Source organism: Enoplosus armatus, chromosome 14 (genome assembly GCF_043641665.1).
Source record: "Enoplosus armatus isolate fEnoArm2 chromosome 14, fEnoArm2.hap1, whole genome shotgun sequence".
Lineage (NCBI taxonomy): Eukaryota > Metazoa > Chordata > Actinopteri > Centrarchiformes > Enoplosidae > Enoplosus > Enoplosus armatus.
Window position 1 is genome coordinate 913,579 of NC_092193.1, and position 23,686 is coordinate 937,264.

The 23,686-nt window shown below is 46.4% G+C and overlaps 1 protein-coding gene across 1 annotated transcript in view; it reads left to right on the plus strand.

Moving 5' to 3' along the window:
- Positions 1-7,192, plus strand: part of lamc1 (laminin, gamma 1) — a 45,145-nt gene extending 37,953 nt beyond the window's left edge. Inside the window, exons 16-28 of the mRNA XM_070918345.1 lie at positions 511-653; positions 784-962; positions 1,057-1,213; positions 1,458-1,663; positions 1,750-1,829; positions 2,232-2,369; positions 2,466-2,610; positions 2,721-2,870; positions 3,044-3,158; positions 5,830-6,029; positions 6,138-6,296; positions 6,427-6,526; positions 6,847-7,192. Coding sequence (XP_070774446.1) covers positions 511-653; positions 784-962; positions 1,057-1,213; positions 1,458-1,663; positions 1,750-1,829; positions 2,232-2,369; positions 2,466-2,610; positions 2,721-2,870; positions 3,044-3,158; positions 5,830-6,029; positions 6,138-6,296; positions 6,427-6,526; positions 6,847-7,103 — 2,029 coding nt within the window. The 3' untranslated portion in view covers positions 7,104-7,192. The remainder of the gene's footprint in view (positions 1-510; positions 654-783; positions 963-1,056; positions 1,214-1,457; positions 1,664-1,749; positions 1,830-2,231; positions 2,370-2,465; positions 2,611-2,720; positions 2,871-3,043; positions 3,159-5,829; positions 6,030-6,137; positions 6,297-6,426; positions 6,527-6,846) is intronic.
- Positions 7,193-23,686: the final 16,494 nt, after the last annotated feature.

The following is a 23,686-nucleotide window of genomic DNA, read 5'->3' on the forward strand; positions in this document are numbered from 1 at the left end:
CACCAGAACATCAGAACATCAGAACATTAGAACACCAGAACAACAGAACATCAGAAAACCAGAACAACAGAACAACAGAACATCAGAACATCAGAACATCAGAACATTAGAACACCAGAACATTAGAACACCAGAACAACAGAACATTAGAACATTAGAACACCAGAACATCAGAACATCAGAACACCAGAACACCACATCACCAGAACAACAGAACATCAGAACACCACAACAACAGAACACCACAACAGCAGAACACCAGAACATTAGAACACCAGAACAACAGAACATCAGAACAACAGAACATCAGAACATCAGAACAACAGAACACCACAACATCAGAACACCAGAACATTAGAACACCAGAACAACAGAACATCAGAACACCAGAACATTAGAACACCAGAACATCAGCATGAGATTCAGGTGCTTCTTATATGTGGGATGGTTTGCAGTTACCTGCTGCTGCTTCGTGCTGTTGCTCACTCTTCTTTCTCCTCATTTCCACAGGTGTAACTGTAATCCAATTGGCTCGACCAACGGTCAGTGTGACATCACTTCAGGACAGTGCGAGTGTCAGCCCGGCGTCACCGGCCTGCACTGCGAACGCTGCGAGGCCAACTTCTTCGGCTTCAGCTCGTCCGGATGCAAACGTGAGGACAATGACTTCACTGATTATGAGTTAACAGAACACAGCGTCAGTCGATGCCTCAGACTTTCACTCAGTGTCACGAGTGTTTGAATGTGTGGTTCTCTAACCTTGTCCTCGGTGTCCTCCTGCAGCCTGTGACTGCGACCCTGAGGGCTCTCAGTCGGGTCAGTGTAAGGAGGACGGTCGCTGCGAGTGTCGGCCCGGCTTCGTTGGAGCTCGATGTGACATGTGTGAGGAGAATTACTTCTACAACCGCTCAGCACCGGGCTGCCAGCAGTGTCCTTCCTGCTACAGTCTGGTCAGAGACAAGGTGAGGACGGCTCAGTGCTGATGCGTACATTAACGACTGGAGGAACCGTAGAGTTTGGGCCACCTGCACAGAGATCAATTGTTTCTCTCTCCAGGTGAACCAGCAGAGGCAGAAGCTTCACGACCTGCAGACTCTGATCGATAACCTCGGCTCAGGTCAGGACACCGTCAGTGACCAGGCCTTCGAGGATCGGCTGAAGGAGGCAGAGAGAGCCATCATGGAGCTGCTGGAGGAGGCTCAGACCAGCAAAGGTAACATAAGAAAACAACATGAGTAGCAACAACACGCTCAACAATACAGGCTGATGAACGTGTAGCGTCTGCTTTCAACACTTGTTGAACAACTGTAAAAGGACCACAGCGTCTTCTTGATTATCAGCTGATGGAGTCATGAGCCTCCTGCTCTCCATTTAACTGCTGACATGCCAGGAGCAGGCTCAGCACTGATATCAGTAGAAATGATTCCTCCAGCTGACCGCGACCTTTGACCCTGCAGATGTAGACAGAGGTCTGCTGGATCGTCTGAACAACATCAACAACACTCTGACAACCCAGTGGAACCGACTGCAGAACATCCGAAACACGGTGGATGACACCGGCACTCAGGCCGACCGCGCCCGTAACCGAGTCCGGGACGCCGAGAACCTGATCGACCGAGCCCGACAGGAGCTGGACAAGGCCAAGGACGCCATCGGCAAAGTGGTGAGTGACGTCACTGTTGTCACGGCAACTATCAGTCTAACAAACAGAGCCTGAGAGCTTATTAACGGAGCTGATGTCGTCTGCAGGACATCAAACCCCCCAGCGGCGCCGGAGACCCGAACAACATGACGCTGCTGGCCGAGGAGGCTCGCACACTGGCTGACAAGTAAGTATCTGGAATCTAGACTGTAGATTGGTACCAAGTCCTCTTTTGAGCATCTTCAGATTTTCTTTGTTATTGTCGATGTGTTCCTGAAACTTTAAATTATTGTATTTCTACACACACATTACTAACTTCTGAGGCGCGTGTTTAAATACTTGGCATCAAGTATCAGAAACTGTCAATGCCCTGTTTCCACCTCGTGTTAACATGTAATGCAGATCACACATCTGGATCTGAATGTTAACATCTGGTCCTTTGCACTTGCACCTGGTTTCAATAAGAGTTCTTGTTATCTCAACATGTGAATATCCAGCTGCAGCTAGCAGGAAAAGGTGTAGTTATGGGACCTTTCAACTTGCTTAGACAACATGTAACATCATTTTCGTGGATCTGTGCTTTTCTCAGGCACAAGATGGACGCTGACCAGATCGAGAAGATTGCCAAAGACGCCAACGACACGTCGACCAAAGCGTACAACCTGCTGCTGAAGACTCTGGACGGAGAGGGCAAGACGAGTCAGGAGATCGACGAGCTCAACAAGAAGTACGTCACACCAGAGCTTCCTCTGTGACCTTTAACACTTCCCCTCCGTGTTACCTACATTAACTAAATAACATCTGCTCTAATTCTTGTGTTCAGGTACAACGAGGCGAAGGACCTGGCAAAGAATCTGGAGAAACAGGCCAACAAGGTTCAGGCCGAGGCTGAAGACGCTGGAGACAAAGCTCTGAAGATCTTCGCCAACCTGACCAGCCTCCCACCGTTTGACACCAAGGCTCTGGAGGTGAACGTCTTACTCAAAATACGTTCAAAATAGGTTCTCGTGAAAGACGTGAAATGTTTTTATAATGTGTATTTTGACTTCCTGGATAATTGACCAGTCTCTGTTTTCAGGATGAAGCCAGTAAGATCAAGAAGGAGGCGTCGGACCTCGACAAGCTGATCGATAAGACGGAGAAGGAGTACAATGACCTGAGAGACGACCTGAAGGGCAAAGAGCAGGAAGTCCGCAAACTGCTGGAGAAAGGCAAAAGTGAGCAGCAGGTACGTCGACTGCAGCTGGTGACCTGAGGAGCCTCTGACCGGTGAACGAACGTAACACGAAGCGTTAATTTAACTCTGTTGTCCCAAAGGGGAGACGATTCAAGAGACACACACTAAAAAATACTGAAAACATGTAATTAAATATGTGTATATGTGTTGTTGACGTCTGACAGACTGCAGATCAGCTGTTGGCTCGAGCCGACGCTGCCAAAGCTCTGGCTGAGGAGGCGGCAAAGAAGGGTCGGTCCACCTTCAGAGAGGCCGAGAGCATCCTGGACGACCTCAGAGGTACCACCTGTCTCATGTCTGTCTCATGTCTGTCTCATGTCTGTCACATGTCTGGTTCATGTCTGTCTCATGTCTGTCTCATGTCTGGTTCATGTCTGTCTCATGTCTGGTTCATGTCTGTCTCATGTCTGTCACATGTCTGGTTCATGTGTGGTTCATGTGTGGTTCATGTCTGTCTCATGCCTGTCACATGTCTGTCACATGTCTGGTTCATGTCTGTCTCATGCCTGTCTCATGCCTGTCTCATGTCTGTCACATGTCTGTCACATGTCTGTCTCATGTCTGTCTCATGTCTGTCACATGTCTGTCACATGTCTGGTTCATGTCTGTCTCATGCCTGTCTCATGTCTGTCTCATATCTGTCACATGTCTGTCTCATGTCTGGTTCATGTCTGTCTCATGTCTGTCTCATGTCTGTCTCATGTCTGGTTCATGTCTGGTTCATGTCTGTCTCATGCCTGTCTCATGTCTGTCTCATGTCTGTCTCATATCTGTCACATATCTGTCACATATTTGTCACATGTCTGTCTCATGTCTGGTTCATGTCTGTCTCATGTCTGTCTCATGTCTGTCTCATGTCTGGTTCATGTCTGGTTCATGTCTGGTTCATGTCTGTCTCATGTCTGTCTCATGTCTGTCTCATGTCTGGTTCATGTCTGGTTCATGTCTGTCTCATGCCTGTCTCATGCCTGTCTCATGTCTGTCTCATGTCTGTCTCATATCTGTCACATATCTGTCACATATCTGTCTCATGCCTGTCTCATGTCTGTCTCATGTCTGTCTCATGTTTGGTTCATATCTGTCACATGTCTGGTTCATGCCTGTCTCATGTCTGGTTCATGTCTGTCTCATGCCTGTCTCATGTCTGTCTCATGTTTGGTTCATATCTGTCACATGTCTGGTTCATGTCTGTCTCATGTCTGGTTCATGTCTGTCTCATGTCTGTCTCATGTCTGTCTCATGTCTGGTTCATGTCTGTCTCATGTCTGTCTCATGTCTGGTTCATGTCTGTCACATGTCTGGTTCATGTCTGTCTCATGTCTGGTTCATGTCTGTCTCATGTCTGTCTCATGTCTGGTTCATATCTGTCACATGTCTGTCTCATGTCTGGTTCATGTCTGGTTCATGTCTGTCTCATGCCTGTCTCATGTCTGTCTCATGTCTGTCTCATATCTGTCACATATCTGTCACATATTTGTCACATGTCTGTCTCATGTCTGGTTCATGTCTGTCTCATGTCTGTCTCATGTCTGGTTCATATCTGTCTCATGTCTGGTTCATGTCTGTCTCATGTCTGTCTCATGTCTGGTTCATGTCTGGTTCATGTCTGTCTCATGCCTGTCTCATGTCTGTCTCATGTCTGTCTCATATCTGTCACATATCTGTCACATATCTGTCACATGCCTGTCTCATGCCTGTCTCATGCCTGTCTCATGTCTGTCTCATGTCTGTCTCATGTTTGGTTCATATCTGTCACATGTCTGGTTCATGCCTGTCTCATGTCTGGTTCATGTCTGTCTCATGCCTGTCTCATGTCTGTCTCATGTTTGGTTCATATCTGTCACATGTCTGGTTCATGTCTGTCTCATGTCTGGTTCGTGTCTGTCTCATGTCTGTCTCATGTCTGGTTCATGTCTGTCTCATGTCTGTCTCATGTCTGGTTCATGTCTGTCACATGTCTGGTTCATGTCTGTCTCATGTCTGGTTCATGTCTGTCTCATGTCTGTCTCATGTCTGGTTCATATCTGTCACATGTCTGGTTCATGTCTGTCTCATGTCTGGTTCATGTCTGTCTCATGTCTGTCTCATGTCTGTCTCATGTCTGGTTCATGTCTGTCTCATGTCTGTCTCATGTCTGGTTCATATCTGTCACATGTCTGGTTCATGTCTTTCTCATGTCTGGTTCATGTCTGTCTCATGTTTGGTTCATGTCTGTCTCATGTTTGGTTCATATCTGTCTCATGTCTGTCTCATGTCTGGTTCATGTCTGTCTCATGTCTGTCTCATGTCTGGTTCATGTCTGTCACATGTCTGGTTCATGTCTGTCTCATGTCTGGTTCATGTCTGTCTCATGTCTGTCTCATGCCTGTCTCATGTCTGTCTCATATCTGTCACATGTCTGTCACATGTCTGGTTCATGTCTGTCTCATGTCTGGTTCATGTCTGTCTCATGTCTGTCTCATGTTTGGTTCATATCTGTCTCATGTCTGTCTCATGTCTGTCTCATGTCTGGTTCATGTCTGTCACATGTCTGTCTCATGTTTGGTTCATATCTGTCTCATGTCTGTCTCATGTCTGTCTCATGTCTGGTTCATGTCTGTCTCATGTCTGTCTCATGTTTGGTTCATATCTGTCTCATGTCTGGTTCATGTCTGTCACATGTCTGGTTCATGTCTGTCTCATGTCTGTCTCATGTTTGGTTCATATCTGTCACATGTCTGGTTCATGCCTGTCTCATGTTTGGTTCATATCTGTCACATGTCTGGTTCATGCCTGTCTCATGTCTGGTTCATGTCTGTCTCATGTTTGGTTCATATCTGTCACAAACCGAACACCTTGAGATGAAGCAGTTTGTGTGTTTCAGAGATTTTGATGGATCATTGTTTCATATTAAGTTCTTGCCACTAAAAACTGCCAAGCTTCTGTCTCATTCTTTCATGTGGTCCTGCAGACTTTGACAAGAGGGTCAACGACAACAAAACCGCGGCTGAGGACGCCTTGAAGAAGATCCCCGACATCAACGCCACCATCATCGCTGCCAACGAGAAGACCAGGCAGGCGGAGGCGGCACTCGGCAACGCGGCCGCCGACGCCCGAGAGGCAAAGAAGAAGGCGGAGGAGGCTGAGAAGATCGCCAGCAACGTGCAGAAGGTACGACAGGAACCAACAGCGACCTGACAGCCTGCGCTTAACTGGAACATACGTTGATTAGGTTGCTGGTTTTATCCTCCTCTGTAAATAAAACCTGTGTCCTCTCAGGGCTCAGCCAAGACCAAGGAGGACGCAGAGAAGGCCTTCCAGGACACCAACAAGCTGGACAACGAGGTCAACAACATGATGGACCAGCTGAGTGCTGCAGAGCAGGATCTGGCCAGGAAGAAGGCGGAGGCCGACCAGGACATGATGATGGCTGGAATGGTACGACCCTGTTCTCTGTGCTTTAACAAAGACATTTTACAGTTAAATCATGACTGTTGTAAACAGTCGAAGTCTGAAAACAGCATTTCAAAGTAGTTGTGTGGGATCAACCCTGTTCACTGTCTCTCAGGCGTCAGACAACGCTAAGGAGGCAGAGGACAACGCCCGCAAGGCCAAGAGCGCCGTGAAGACGGTACTGAGCACCATCACCGCCCTGCTGGATCAACTGGGTAAGAACAGAGCAACATCCTCACAGACTCACTAAATACAAATAATTAAAAAAAGAACGAACCGAATAACAGTTTCTACAACAAAACAATCAGTTATCCAGCGAAACATTAGTCCCAACAGGAATCAGCGCAAATTCAACCAATTCCAGTAATATTTGCAGGATTTTTCTGAACAAACTGGTCAAACTGGAAGAATACTTTTTACCAGTCGCTGCAGTTTTCCATAAGTAAATGATCCAGTTTAGAGGCACCAGTAAAGACAAACAAATGATGTCAGGACTCTCAGCAGGTCTGACGTGTCTCCTTTGTCTCCTGTGCAGGAAACATCGACAAGGTGGACCTGAGCAAACTGAACCAGATCGACGAGTCCTTGAAGAGTGCCAAGGGCAAGATGGCCAACAGCGAGCTGGACAGGAAGCTGACGGAGCTTAACAACGTGGCTCGGACCCAGGAGGACATGATCAACGACTACGACCAGCAGATCCGCGAGATCCGCGCCGACATCGCCAACCTCAACGACATCAAGAACACGTTACCCGACGGCTGCTTCAACACGCCCTCTCTGGAGAGGCCTTAACCCCGCCCTCGTCCTCCTCCAGCCACCTCCAACACTCCCCCCTTCACATCTAACACTCTGGCAAACATGCCAACTTTTACCAAAACAGTTTTTTAAAACTTTTTGTTTTCAGATTCTTGTCTTTGTTTTTCTTTTACAAGAGAGAAGCCAACATTTCAAACCACGTTCAAAGAGAAGCAGCTTTTTTTTTAGTTTTTGTTTTGTCTTTAGGTTTTTTTTCCGAGACGCAGTAACGTGGTTACGGTAGAATGAACTAAGCGGCGTAGAGAAGCCGTGCAGAGAGGTGGAAGAACCTCGGAGAAAAACCAGAACCACAAACCCGACGTGACTGCACCCGTCTGCTCCACCAGAGGAAGTTCCACCGACGCAGAAACCACACAGGAAGTTCCTCGCACCTCGAGGAATCTCCGCTCGTATTTTTATTTTCTGTGTTCAACCAGCCATTACCCATCATGCCTGGAGACACACCAGCTAGTTTTACAGCTTTCAGCTAGCTGAATGTCCGGCGACACACTGTTAGAACGTCACCATCCGTGGAGTTTTTTTATTTTGAAACCAACCGTGTTTTCAGAAACCACACAGTGAAGGAATCCTCTCATTTTTTCTCATCTTTTCTCCCAAAGCTACGTGCCTGACACGAGCAGCAGAGGAAAAGTATTTTACTTCTCTTTCTTCAACAGTATTTTCAACTCCAGTGGGTTGTGTTGTTGAGTAAAGCCACGCCCACTCTGCTGGTGCATATGAAGCCTCTGAAGTCCAGAAAAAAATATCTTTTTACAATCTTGTGCGCACAAGAAGGATCAGCATCCCCCTCAAAGTATGGATCTTGGGTTAGAGTGAGAAGATGTTAGTATCTTGTTACTACAAGATCCATAACGTGTGCACACAAAATATTATCTAGTGTTGGAAGTTTTATCTTGTTCTCACAAGCTCTAGATCTCAGCTTGGGGTTGGAGCTACGTTCTTACCTTGAACAAGATACAAGTGTCTTTGAGGACTTCAGGGTCTCCGTCGGTGCGTCTTTAGATCAGCTCTGACATTTCTCACCTTGGTCCAACACCATTTCATGTTCTGATGTTATAACACTACAAACGTTTTCTTTTCTTGTCTGTTCTCCCGGAAGTTGCTGCTTGTCACTGGTGTTTTTACCCATCACACATTAACATTTTCTTCCAGGCTAAATCCAACACTATGCAACTTTGTACATTTTGCGTAGCGAGAATTTTATCTGATACACTGGTGCTAATAATTATTTCAAATGTTATATTTTTGTGTGAATGTTTTTTATTATGACATAGAGTGAGGAATTTGTTATTTGTGTAAATATATGCTTAAATGATTCAGGACGGGCTGATTTTTAAGAAATAAAACTCCAACATGCAAACAGCCACATTAAGTTCTATCACAATCAATCAACTGAAACCTCCAGGTTAAATATATATAAATATCTATGATAACGTCTGTGGTATGTTATTATTATAATATGCTTGCTTGTATACAAGGCTCAGTGTTGCTGCCTCATAGCGATGCCAATATTTCATTTGTGTGTTATTGATTCTCTGTGGGTTTTCACAAGTTAATTCAACCTAACTGAATATTTCTGTTTAGTTTTTTTTTTTTAGCTTTGACCCTTTTTCCCAATCAGGACATGTTTAAAAAGGCGTCTCCTGCCTCTCGAGTCACTTCACTGAAGTGACTCGCTCGACTTCATGGAGAAGATGAGCTTGGTCACATGTTGCTGCAGTAGTTAACTGTTTTAATTAGTGTTTTGTGCCTTAATATAAAGTTCGATTGTAATCACAGTCCCAACGAGGGCCTCCACGTTTTATTTCACAAACATGTCCTTGTCCTCACTCCCTCACGCCGTCTCCTCGTGTCGGTACTGAAGCAGGGTTTTTTTTAATCAGGTCCTTAACAGAGAAAACTCCAAAAAACTGATTCCAGTCCAGCCGCCAAACGCTACCAGAGTTTTAAGTTTTTTAGTTTTAATAGATTGCTTCTGCAGATAAACGGACTGAACTCGGCTGATGAAATATTAAAGTGCTTATTGTTTGTTTATCTGTCTGACCAGTGAAAGAGAATCTGAAATGTTCACTGGACTCTTACTGACTTGTTTTTGTCATCTTCGTACCTTTTGCCGTTATTTTTCTCCCTCCATCCAGACGGCTGCTCTGCAGGATGTGCAGCACGTACAGACATGATGTATAAACAGTATTTTAAGTTATAATGTACCAGTTCTTTGTATTGTAACCCTGTTGTCTGAGATGGTGATGTATGTGCTGCACGGCCTGCAGGCCTCCTCTGTAGTCTGTTTTTATTCTGCCATGGTGACGTCATGTTTCCAGCTCTGTGAGGACCTGAATGACCCTGTTTGTTCCCATGTGCCTGTAAATCCAAACTTAACATTTGAATAATAAAAAATCGCTACAGGAACCAGTTTGTGAATGAGTGGTTTATCACATGGAAGCTGTTTCTATTCTGTTGGTCCTACATGACCGATCACTGCAATGTCAACTGACAATTCATTTACCTAAGTTATAATTTAATTAATTAATTAAGACTAACGTCAACACGTCAGCTTTTCATAAACTATAAAAAAACAGCCATTTTTAGCTTTGTGGCGATGCATTTTTAAGACAATCTAATTTATTCAGACAGTCGTCCCCTGAGCTACAGGCATGCCCCGATCACATGGGTTTTTAATGTTTTATTTATCCTAAGAAGTTGGAGGATATTCTAAACCCACACAGGAACATTAACCCTTCAGTTTACAAGACAAATTCAATGTCACGCAATTTGGAGATACATGGTTTCCACTGGATAGCAATGATTAGGTAATAAGCAGTAAACACAGAGTCCAGCTGAGGCTGATGAATGTCATTAGTTCTGCAGGTATTTGGTCATAAACACATTATCAGAATCAGAAATACTTTATTGATCCCCGGGGGGAAATTATACAGTACCATTCAAGAGCAGAAAGCAGCATACATTTAGAAATGAGAGCATGTACAAATGTACAAATGCAGACGTTAATATGTGCACCGTTCATTGTAACCAAAGATCCTCTATAACGAAGATGACGCATTACAATGGTACACACTTCCTGTCTCCTAAGTGGGCGTTGCTTTCCCCTCCAAAAACTGTTAAATAATAACGATAATACTGTTATTAAGCAAAGAAACAGACATTTCAGAATCAGAAATACTTTATTGACCCCCAGGGGGAAATGATACCATTTCATTTCAGTTTTAACTTTTAATTCAGCACCAGCAGAGAGAAGTGATGCTGCGATGAGAGTGTGTTGCTGAGACAGTCGGGTCTCCAACAAAGTTCATTTTCTCCTGATTTGTGTGTCTGAAAAAAAACATTTTAGTGTCAGAATGTTTGGAAGATACACTATATTGCCAAAAGTATTGGCTCACCTGCCTTGACTTGCATATGAACTTAAGTGACATCCTGTTCTTAATCCATAGGGTTTAATATGACGTCGGTCCACCCTTTGCAGCTATAACAGCTTCAACTCTTCTGGGAAGGCTTTCCACAAGGTTTAGGAGTGTGTTTATGGGAATTTTTGACCATTCTTCCAGAAGCGCATTTGTGAGGTCACACACTGATGTTGGACGAGAAGGCCTGGCTCTCAGTCTCCGCTCTAATTCATCCCAAAGGTGTTCTATCGGGTTGAGGTCAGGACTCTGTGCAGGCCAGTCAAGTTCATCCACACCAAACTCTCTCATCCATGTCTTTATGGACCTTGCTTTGTGCACTGGTGCACAGTCATGTTGGAACAGGAAGGGGCCGTCCCCAAACTGTTCCCACAAAGTTGGGAACATGGAATTGTCCAAAATCTCTTGGTATGCTGAAGCATTCAGAGTTCCTTTCACTGGAACTAAGGGGCCAAGCCCAGCTCCTGAAAAACAACCCCACACCATAATCCCCCCTCCACCAAACTTTACACTTGGCACAATGCAGTCAGACAAGTACCGTTCTCCTGGCAACCGCCAAACCCAGACTCGTCCATCAGATCGCCAGATGGTGAGATCGTCGTCACTCCAGAGAACGCGTCTCCACTGCTCTAGAGTCCAGTGGCGGCGTGCTTTACACCACTGCATCCGACGCTTTGCATCGCACTTGGTGATGTATGGCTTGGATGCAGCTGCTCGGCCATGGAAACCCATTCCATGAAGCTCTCTACGCACTGTTCTTGAGCTAATCTGAAGGCCACATGAAGTTTGGAGGTCTGTAGCGATTGACTCTGCAGAAAGTTGGCGACCTCTGCGCACTATGCGCCTCAGCGTCCGCTGACCCCGCTCCGTCATTTTACGTGGCCTACCACTTCGTGGCTGAGTTGCTGTCGTTCCCAATCGCTTCCACTTTGTTATAATACCACTGACAGTTGACTGTGGAATATTTAGGAGCGAGGAAATTTCACGACTGGACTTGTTGCACAGGTGGCATCCTATCACAGTACCACGCTGGACATCACTGAGCTCCTGAGAGCGACCCATTCTTTCACAAATGTTTGAAGAAACATCTGCATGCCTTGGTGCATGATTTTATACACCTGTGGCCATGGAAGTGATTGGAACACCTGATTTCAATTATTTGGATGGGTGAGTGAATAAATTTGGCAATATAGTGTATGTGGTTTGTGAAAAACGGGTCCAACATTTACTTCAGTGACTATGGGCCAAAAGAATCGGTCATAATCTGTGCTCACGTTCACTTCTCCCATTGGAGTGAATAGACTCAGGACCTGCTGCTGGTCTCCTCAAGGGGGGAGGTTCCTCTCTTGAAATAATTGGCCCAAATTAGTATTTTTAATGTGTTATATATTAAAAGTTAAGTTAAAAGGTTTTGGGTAACTCCGGGAAACAGGCTGTTGAGAAAAAGGCAACACATCAACAGAGAAGAAGAAATCCACCATGGCAGCTGTGATGAAAACACCAGGTCGACTTCTTCAATGCGAACAGTATCGACATCGGCAGTAATAGTGTGTTCAAGACCTCGTCTGTGGTCTTAAAGTTGACAACAAACAGGTCTGTCAGCCTATCAGATTCAGCTGTGGTGATACAGCTCCACCCCCTTTATCCATATTAGGATTTCCTGGTTCGAGTCACAGATATACATAGACCCATGGATGTACAATAAGACCTGCACACGGCACTGCCGTTCAGCCCTGCTTCCCAGTGGCCACCTGCAGTATTGCAGCAAAAAAATTCCACTGCAGCCCAAAAAGCATTTTCCTCATAGACCACCATCATAAAGGAGACGTCTGTAAAGCTGCTGGCAGGACGCCTCGAACTGCAAACAAGGTCAACTATGACTTTCTATTTGAATTTATGATCCATGGAGGTTTTATGTTTGAAAAACTTTCCTCGAGTCGAGAAAAGCAATTTGAAAGTCAGTGATGTCATCACAATATATATCATCTGTATATAAAGACGGCCGACGCGTCTCCACAGTAGACTGTATATAAAGATGGCCGACGCGTCTCCACAGTAGACTGTATATAAAGACAGACGACGCGTCTCCACAGTAGACTGTATATAAAGATGGCCGACGCGTCTCCACAGTAGACTGTATATAAAGATGGCCGACGCGTCTCCACAGTAGACTGTATATAAAGATGGCTGACGCGTCTCCACCACAGACTGTTTATAAAGATGGCCGACGCGTCTCCACCAGACTGTATATAAAGATGGACGTCGCGTCTCCACCAGACTGTATATAAAGACGGCCGACTCGTCTCCACCACAGACTGTATATAAAGATGGCTGACGCGTCTCCACAGTAGACTGTATATAGAGACGGACGATGCGTCTCCACCACAGACTGTATATAAAGATGGCCGACGCGTCTCCACAGTAGACTGTATATAAAGATGGCCGACGTGTCTCCACCAGACTGTATATAAAGATGGCCGACGTGTCTCCACCAGACTGTATATAAAGATGGCCGACGCGTCTCCACCACAGACTGTATATAAAGATGGACGACGCGTCTCCACCACAGACTGTATATAAAGACGGATGACGCGTCTCCACCACAGACTGTATATACAAAAATGAAGCCAGACTCTCCCGCTGGCCGCTGCCATCTTGCTCTGGTGAGGTCATTTGGAGCCAGAGTGTGTGCAGTGGTGATCGATGTCCCGCCCACACACCCACCAGACCCAATCGCGAGCACACCACAGTCAATCTCAGCTGTCAATCATGATGTCTCACCCCCTTGTTATAGCATCAAATAACTAATTAAAACCAACTGATCAGAAAAATGAACACTTGAACAAACATCAGCGTGATAAGAACTACCTGAAATGACAACAATTTATTTGATGTGAGCCACTAACATGGAGGGGGTGGGGCTTATGACCTGCAACCAGCCACCAGGGGGCGATCAAGACGTTTTGGCTTCACTTTCAGGGAGCTGTCATTTCGTCCTCCTTTATTTACAGTTTATGGGCCGAGGGGGAACTAGCAGGCCGGGCCAGCGGGAGAAACACTACTGCACATATTCAGCGGGCCGCATTCCCTGCAAGTAAACCCAGAAGCTAGAAACTTGCGCAAGGCGAGCACTTCACATCGATCTGAATTGGCGCCATCTTTGAGTCCAGTATTCAGGTCTTATAATACATCCATGCATAAACCAGACCGGCACATTCGAGTACTTTGCCTCTTTTTGTGGGATAGAAAACCCAAGATTCTATAGATGTTGATGCAATTGGACTTGTGTTTGACTGACGTCATGTTTACTGATGCTGCTACACTGTCTGACTGAAGTCCAGCAGCCTCGAACTGAAGCTAGCTATCCTCTTTCCCCCCAGAGGGGCTCTGGATGATGGTGAAGGGCGCTCAGGACAGTAAGGAGTAAAACAAACAAACTCCAGCCTTCAAATCGTTCCATCAGTCCTCTGAGTGCCATAAACTGATCATACTGTATTAAGCAGCTGCATTTTGTCACGATGCCTTGTCCTCGCCGTGAGTCTTCATGTGGCGTCGCAGCGTGTAGACGTCGCTGAAGCACCTGCTGCACTCGCTGCAGCAGTACGGACGCTCCTCCGTGTGGTGCTTCATGTGGTATTTGAGCGGCGTGCTGAGCGGGAAGCCCTTGCCGCAGACGGGGCAGGTGTAGGGCTTCTCTCCGGTGTGCGTCCTCATGTGGATCTTCATGTCCGAGCTGTTGGTGAAGCCCTTGAAGCAGAAGTGGCAGCTGTAGGGCTTCTCTCCGGAGTGTGTCCTGGAGTGGCGGATCATGGACGAGGTGATGTTGAAGCACTTCCCGCAGACGCCGCAGCGGTACGGCTTCTCACCCGTGTGCGTCCTCATGTGGATCGCCATGTTGCCCTTACGGCTGAAGCCCTTCCCGCAGACTCTGCAGCTGAACGGCTTCTCGCCCGTGTGGCAGCGCGTGTGCACCGCCAGGTCCACGTTACGCCTGAAAGTCTTGCCGCAGAACTGGCAGACGTGGATCTTGACGTGCGTCTGCAGGTGCTCCAGCAGGTTCTCTCTGTCGGGCAGCAGTTTTCCGCACACGCCGCAGAGGCAGTGCTCGTCGTCGGCGTGGAGCTCTGCGTGGTTCATCAGGGAGCCGCGGTAGCTGAACATCATGCCACAAACTCTACAGCAACAGGAAGTGCTGTCAGCATCTTCTCTCTGAGAGGAAGCAGGAGGGAGGTCTGCGGGGAGGCTGACCTGTGGGGGCGGAGCATCAGTCAGCTCACATGAAGTGCTGGGCATGATGTCACCATCTGTCAGCTCCACCTTCAGAGCCTCCTCAGAGGGCGCAGAGTCCACCTGAGGCTGCTCGCTCTTACACTCCAGGCTGGAAATGAAGCCCTTGGTGTCCTGGTCCGCCATCGTCTGAGGAGCCTCAGGCTGAACCTCAGGAGCGCTCCACACCTCCTCCTGCACCTCTTCCTGCACCTCCTCCTGCTCCTGTTTGATGGCAGGAGGCTCCGGCTGGAGATCGAAGCTGCCGAGCCGCTGAGCATCTGCAAAGGAGGAGAGTCTGGTTTAGTAAAACTGTAGGCTGGGATTAAAAGCATGAAGCATGTTTATAGGAGGTGATTCAACATTTTGATTTGGTGTCAGAAGCCGTTCGACATCATCACCTGGACTCCGTTTCCTGTGAAATATAGAATGAATATCTAAAACCGTGTTATTACTGCTTTATTGGTTAATAAATAAAAATGATATTATTCAAAGCGAGAATTATAATGCCTCTGTGTCCTGTAATCCGGACCTGTGAGTCCACGGCTCTGCGGCTGCTCTCTGTCCGGACTCCGCTTCATGTGATCCGGTCTGTACAGGCGGGTCAGCCCCTCCTCGTGCTCCACCATCACTCTCTCCACCAGCACGAGGATCTCCTCCGCCGCCGCCGTCAACCTCTCGGTCACCAGAGTCTTCAATAGCCGCAGGCTGGACATCCTGGAGCACAAACCACCCGGTAAACACAGAGTCCGCGCGTTACGTCACCACTGCTCAGAGCGTCACCGTCGACCGGAAGTTTCGCTCACACTACTTCAGAATAAAAGCTCTCCACAAATCTCAAAGATATTTTAAAGAAGTTTTTTAATCCAAGTGTCCATGTGTGTGTTCTGTTTGAATATTTTAAGTATTTTATTTGTGTTTTTTTTTTTATCTCAGTGGTTCCCTTTCACCACATGTGTTCTTTGTTACTAGTTTTATGTTTTATATCTTTATGCTGCTTCATGTTTTGGTGATCTAAAGACATTTTTCCACTTTGGTGGACAATAGCGTTGTGTTTTATTCTATTTCGCTTCTAAATACTGCATTTATAAAATGAACAAGCAAACCTGACAAGACGTTTTTGTAGTAGTTGGGATGCAGCTATTTAGTCTCTAAAAATAGAAATACTTTCATGTTATTTTGATTTCATTATTCAATGTATGTACACGATTTTGTATTTAATGCCAATATGTCCATCATTTTATCAACATTTCTCCAATATGAGAAGCTGACTGCCTGTGATCGCCTGCAGAGACCAGCAGGTGGAGACAGAGTCCTGTTTGTCTCTCTCTGCCCGCAGGAGACAGGAGACAGAAAGACACAGAGAGAGACAGAAGGAGACAGGAAGAACAAACATGAACAAAAGATGATTCAAACTCTGTGAAGGAAACGTGGAGGATAATATATAAGACAGAAATAATTCCACAGATATTAATCTTTTCAAGTAACCCTGATATTTATTTATTTTACTGCCCTTCATGACATGAAAGAGGTTGATTGAACTTACGTGAGTCTTTAAATCACATGATCAGGAAAAAACGTACAGAAGCTGGGACAAATAGATCAGATATTAAGTCAAATCAAAATTATGACAAAGTCAAAATCACGACGAAGTAAATCAAAGTTGTGACAGTGTAGTTGAAGAGACGAGGAGTGAAAATGATTGTTAAGACGTCAAGTCAAGATTTGGAAACTGTCAAATTGGAGATAGGAAGTCAAAATGATGGATCAAGGAAATGAGGGAACATCCACATCATTTTTTGTCAATTTTTGTCTTTTATTTTGTAAGATGATTAATCTCATACACACAAGATTAAAAACTGTTTTGTGATTATTTCCATTCATAACTTATGATAAATGAAATGAGGAAGCAGCCTGTGGAGTTTCCACTCATTCATACTATTTTCTAATACAAGTGATAATAATCATTCGATTGAGAATCGATTAATCGGCTAATTGTTTCAGTAATACAGTTCCCCCTCGTCCTTCACAGACTTGGATGCGCGCTCCCGTCTCTGGTCACGCGGGAGCGCGCCTGGTCTCGGTCCGGGTCTCGGGCTCGTGCCCGGGTCTGTAGAGGGGACTGTGAGCGGCGGCGGCGGCAGTGAGAGGGGCAGCCAGGCGGAGACACAGCGACCACACCGGGAGTCACTTCCAGCGGCTCATACGGGACTTTACAGCGGCTTCTGGGTGGACATTTCAGGGGCAGGAAGGAGAGGGGCTCCCCGCGTCTCCCGGTCGCCGGTTTGTTGGAAGTTTAAACCCCGCTAAGCTAACCCGGGAGGGCGGAACAATGAGGGAGAGCCAGCCGGGCTGCCGGACCGCCACCGGCTGCTGCTGCCTCAGCTAACGGCTAGCTAGGAGCAACTGGGCGGTCAAAGCGACTAAAGTCTCCCGCGACGGATCACACGCCGACTTTTAACGGTTTACCGCGTCGTCTTAACGCCCAGACTCACATTTCCCGGGTTAGCGACCACTTCTGGAGGGCTTCTTCCAAAGACAACAAGTTTTTTGCCGTTTGGATATGGAGACGGACTCGCTGGCAGGCGACGTGGAGTCTCTGCACGGCGGACTGAGCCTCCTGGATCCCCTGGTGGACCGGATCCTGGTGGACACCGTGTCCCAGCAGCAGGGATGGCTCCGAGTTTACGGTAAGAAAAATGGGCACACGGGGGGACTTTAGTGACCCCACCGCCTAGCTGGTCTCATTTATGGGGTCAGCAGGTAGTCTGGAGAGTCTGGAGAGCCAGGTAACAGCCAGGACTCCAAGGCCGAGGTCATGGCGGCCACCGGGTCTGGCTGTGAGGGAACTCCGCGTGTCCGTGACTGGTTCTTGTGGAGTTCACCTTCACTTCACTCACACCGGCAGGGACTGCCTTCAGTTCTCAGCCTAGTTCCCCTCCAGAGAGGTCAGAGGTCAGCTTCAGAGCCGCAGCGCCCCCCCCCAGCTGTGTTCAGGGTAAAAGTCCCTTAAAGTCAGGGCTCCCTAATAGTTTTCATGCCCCCCCCCCCCCCAGCCTGTGTGAACCTAAAGGGATCTCTTCATCTGTTGTTGTTTTACGTTGGCGCTCTGAAACGTTATGAGGTTCTTCTTCAGCGCTGAACAGCTTCATCAAATACATCCGTCATATATTTCATCACGTCACGTCTCGTGTTAGTTTATGTCCTCTGAAGAACCCGTCTCAGCTGTCCAACCTCCTACAAGACCATAGTCTTCAGTGCTCCCTGGACTCTGCTGCACCAGCTCCTGACCTCAGGCCCCCCTCGTCTATGTGCTGGTCTGGTTCCCGTCACCATCCCAACCTCTGTAGTGTTGTCCCCCATGTTAAATACTGGCTGTCTGTCCGACTGACTGTCTGACTGACTGACTGACTGACTGACTGACTGTCTGACTGACTGTCTGACTGACTGACTGACTGACTGTCTGACTGACTGACTGACTGTCTGTCTGACTGTCTGACTGACTGTCCGACTGACTGTCTGACTGACTGACTGACTGTCTGACTGACTGACTGACTGACTGTCTGACTGACTGACTGACTGTCTGCCTGACTGTCTGTCTGACTGACTGTCTGACTGACTGACTGACTGTCTGACTGGCTGACTGTCTGTCTGTCTGTCTGACTGTCTGACTGTCTGTCTGACTGTCTGACTGTCCGACTGACTGTCTGACTGTCTGACTGACTGACTGACTGACTGTCTGACTGTCTGTCTGCCTGACTGTCTGACTGCCTGTCTGACTGCCTGTCTGACTGTCTGTCTGTCTGTCTGTCTGACTGTCTGACTGTCTGACTGACTGACTGTCTGACTGTCTGTCTGCCTGACTGTCTGACTGCCTGTCTGACTGCCTGTCTGACTGTCTGTCTGTCTGTCTGTCTGTCTGTCTGCCTGACTGTCTGACTGACTGACTGTCTGACTGACTGACTGTCTGTCTGTCTGTCTGTCTGTCTGCCTGATTGCCTGACTGTCTGTCTGACTGACTGTCTGACTGACTGTCTGCCTGACTGTCTGACTGACTGTCTGACTGTCTGTCTGCCTGTCTGACTGTCTGTCTGTCTGCCTGTCTGACTGACTCACTGACTGACTGACTGACTGTCTGACTGACTGACTGACTGTCTGCCTGACTGCCTGACTGTCTGTCTGACTGACTGTCTGACTGACTGACTGACTGTCTGACTGACTGTCTGCCTGACTGTCTGACTGACTGTCTGACTGTCTGTCTGCCTGTCTGCCTGCCTGTCTGCCTGCCTGTCTAACGTTCCCCTTCAGGACTTTAGTTCCTTTATTCTTTAAAACAGAAGTTTCAGAGAGCTGTGAAACACTCGCTCTGAGAACATTTAAAATATGAAGACAGGACTCGGCTTCTTGCAGGATTTACAGTTTGTGTTTGAATTTAAATGGTTGAAACTTTTTATGAAGAATAAAAAATCAGAAGCCCGAGAAAACTTCACACACACAAACAACCAAGTAGTTGTTGTAGTTGTGCAGCAGTGTGTGTTCCCACGTGCCCTGAACGCAGCACTGGTATCTGTGGAAGCAGGACGGTGTCAGGATGTTTGCCCCCCCCCCCCGCCCTCGTGTTGGCAGAGTGTGATGTCAGCAGTCAGTTTGTGCCGGTGATCTCACCCGACAGGACTCCGGCAGGACTCCGGCTCTGGCATCAGATCCTCGCTGCCATCCACAGCTCACATACCTCAAATAGACTGAACAATGGCCGCTGCCTTCAGAGGCACCTCACTGAGTAAAAATGTACGAATGAGGCCTTTGTGTTGTTACATTCACACTTTTAGATGTTTAGCTCACAGCGTTCAGTCAGAGAGGCTGAGCTCAGCGGGTGATGGTTCCTGCATCATCAGCAGAGCACAGATGAGATCATCATATCGAGTCTTTCCAGTGTTTTGGGAAATCCAGTTGACTCTGAGTATTTCAGAGATGGAGACACGGTAGAGTTTTGATTCAGGCCTCAGGGTTCGGCTGAGTCCTTTTCAGTCTGGGTCAGCTGGTCTCCACATTGTGGTTTCGGTGTGAGACACTGGTCCTTGTTCACAGTACGGTTATTTCAAATAGGTTTGATTTTTCTGTCTGGAGTCAGCGGTGATTCAGACGGAAGAAGAAAAAGTTAAGGCAGCTCAGAGGGCTTTTTTTAGGGATTTTGCAACTTTGGAAAGTTATCACAGCGGCAACATTTGTATCTGTTGCCAACCTCTCTTGGTGCCCCCTGAGTTGCGTCGGTGCCCCCTGAGTTGCGTCGGAGCCCCCTGAGTTGCGTTGGCCCTGCTTGGTCGATGGATTGACTCCATCCAGAGCTCCAGCCGGTCTGACTGCAGCCTTAGGATCGTCGTTGTCATGCTGGAAAGGGGAACACTGTGAGAATGATGTAATGATCCAGTTGATGAGGTTTGAGCCAGCCCTGCTGAAGTCCACCTCTCTCTCTGATGAAGGTCTTGGTTTTCTTTGCTGCCCTCGTTGCCCTCGTCTCCATCCACCATCTCATGTGAATTCAGCATCTTTCCTGTTCCTTTTCTGCACAAACTGCAGCATAAATTAGCAACGCAATGTTTTTAATGTATGTCTGTTGGTGCAGGAACAGGTGAGAATGTGTGTTCTCTGAAGTTGTTGGGGGTTAGCTTGTGACAGGACTTATATCATAGTGTACCTCGCGTCCAGGGTTGTCTCTGTATTTACTCAGTAGTTCGGTATGTGCTCCTCTTGTCTGACCGTCAGGGCCCAAACAGGACTGTGCTGTGGGTCTGGTCTTTCAGCGATCTGAAGGTCTTTTCCAGCCCTGGTCAGAGTCAGATGTTTCAGATGGATGTTAGTCAGAGATGGGTCCAGGACATGTTTAGCCTAGCTTAGCACAAAGACTGGGAGCAGGTGGAAACTACTAGCTTAGCTCCATCAAAAGAGAATCCACTGTCCAATGAAACTGATATTGATCTTCAGCCTGTCTTTTGTTAAACTGGAGATTCATTTATGATCTGTTCCAGCTTTAATAATCAACATTTTTGTGACCTGTGCTGTAAAACTGGAATACATTTTCCTGTAGACGCCGATCTGCTGCACGTGTTGAACACATCCTCCAAAGGGACTCCAGATGGTAGTAGAACAGAAGTACTACACGTCCGCGGTGTTCGCGTCCACTTGTGAGTTTAAACCAGGTTTAAGCTTGTTGATGTTGTTTTAATCCGCCTGCGTCGGCTCATTGAAAGCATCGACAAAGTGTATTATCCAGAGAAAGGCTGCTGTATATAAGCCTATTAAAGCTGACTGCAGACCCCCCCCCCCCCCCCCCCCCCAGCTGAGTGTGAGCACTCATCCTTCAGAAGTTAAGTCGGCTCACAGTCACAGGAGAACATATGTTGTATAATTTCATCCTCTGACTGATGACTCCTGAAGCGTGACGTGTTCTGTCAGATGAAACATGAGGAGGTTCATGAAGCTCACATACCGACAGTGAAGCTCAATTGTTTCTCTGTAGATTAATGTAATTATCCTGATTTGAAATGAACTTCGTGACTTTTAGATGGATTTGAATACATTTTTTGGGGGGTTTTCAATATTTTAACTCATTATTTATTGTCTTTCTATACTGTTTATTAGGGTTTTAGAGTGTATTTCCTGTTGAAAGCAGCACAGAACATGAGCCTTACAGTAGCTGATGTAGATTTTGGATACATTGATAAAATACTACACTTTTGTGTAAATTATAAATAAAGGCTAATACATTTCCAATTTCTGATTTGTTCAAAGGACAAAATTAAGAAATCCTTGCTTTAAGCTTGGTGTAAGAAAATATATAACTGAAAAACTCACCAAAAACTAGAAAAGTATCGGGTCAAAAGTTAGTTTCACCATTCACTACATATAAATGTATTGTGATGAAATCCCCGCGTGGAGACATTAAGGAATATTAATTATAGATTAATCTGCTGATTGTTTTCTTTTATCCAAATTGAGATAAAATGCCTTTGCAGAGAATCATAACTCTGCAGAGCCCAAAGTGCCTCAGAGACTCAGTTTACTGTCACGTATGACGCAGAGAAGCAGAGAAGCAGAGAAGCAGGAACCTGAGAATGTGCGGCGCTGCTCTGTTACTGTTTAAAAACCCATCTGAGGTCTGAAGAGGCTCCGGATTCCCTCTGAGGGGTCAGAGGTCAGGACAGGAAGGTTTCCCTCCTTCTGTTCTGCAGCAGGACGCAGTCGGTGAAGCCTTCAGATGTTTGAACTGACGGAGGCTGGATGTGACGCTGCCCGCTGAGACTTTCAGCCATCACATTGGACGGGGACTGTGGGAGTTTGTCGTCTTCGGGCCAATTCACACCTGAGAGCCCTGCTGGAGGATCGGACTGCAGACAGACTGATGTTTGGTTCATGAGTCCCCTGAGGCTGCAGATATTCACTCTGCTGTTTCCATTAATCATCCTCCTCATCTGCCATAGACTCACAATTCATTTCATGCTTTTAAAGGCCATTAAATACTCTTAGATTTGGGTTTATGAAGCTTTAATTTCAACAAGGGGTTGCAAGAAACAAATCTGTTACTCAGTTATGCCCCTTCTTTTCAGACGTTCCTAATCTTTTTGTCTTATAAATGTTAGTTCTTCAGGACTGTTCAATTAAACGGGTTGAACTGGGCATGTGCAACCGCAGGAGGGCTCACAAGTAGACGATGCTCAGTTTTAAGGGGTCACATGCTGAAAAGGTTTGAAACCAGCGGTCTGATGCACAGACATCAACATCATCAAGCCAAATGCAGTTTCATATTTATATCCAGCCAATTTAAAAGTCAGCCAAAACAAAACAAGTGAACGAAGAGTTAAAGAAAAATAAAAAAGTGATTCATCCATTTTAAAAAGACAAGGTCTCTCCTTTCTTTTAATTATGTTCCATACATTGAATTAACCCTTTCATTTCTCTCCAATTTGAAAATTAATTTAAATAGAAATGACTCTTAATATTCTCGATCGATGTTTCTTTCACACTTCCTCTTGTCTTTATCCCCAAAAAAGATCCCAAAATGATTGTTTCTTCAGAATGAAATGGTTACGGCGCTGGCCGCTTGGCGACCTTTGTTTTCAGACTGGATGTGACCGAAGGAAATGTCCAATGGTGGCGTGATATTTTTATAAATTCCTGTTGTTTTCTTCTAATCATTTATGAAGAAATATAATATATATGATATAGAATATGTGGTTTTACACTAACACAACAAAAGATACTGATGTTGTGGTTTGTGAACTGGTAATCAGTGATGTTAACGGCCCACAGTTGTAGTTAAATCAGTAGATCCTGTATGTCAGCCCGGTGTCGGTGAGCGGGTTCAGGTCTGTGTGGGGGTCTTCGGGACAATGGAGGCTGATCAGAGGAGGAAATGGAAAGTTCCTCACAGGCCCGGCTGTTATCAGGATGGGGGGCGTTGAGGCAGGATTTCCCCTTTGAAACAAAACAAGACTCGAGCTTCTCTGGACAAAAATAAGCTGCTGTCTATTTCAGGACACACAGTGGAAAAACACAGGAGGAGGGTTTTATTTCAGGGATCCACAGGGACCGGACTCATCAGGTCTTCATAAAAAACCCAACAATAACTTATCAAAGTGCGCAGACCGGCGAACACCTCCAGACTTTCTACTGAATATAGTTCAACATCAGTTCAATCCAGCTGCAGCACTTTGTATTGTATGTGATAATAATGCGTTGTTGCATTGATTTTTTATTTGGTATCTGTCGGGTTAAACTGGTCCAAAGACAATCTTCCTGTTTAATCCCTGAACCAGTTTCCTTGTTTGCATGTGGTGTCAGATATCAGGTTCCTGCAGATGGCAGGAAGTAATCAGA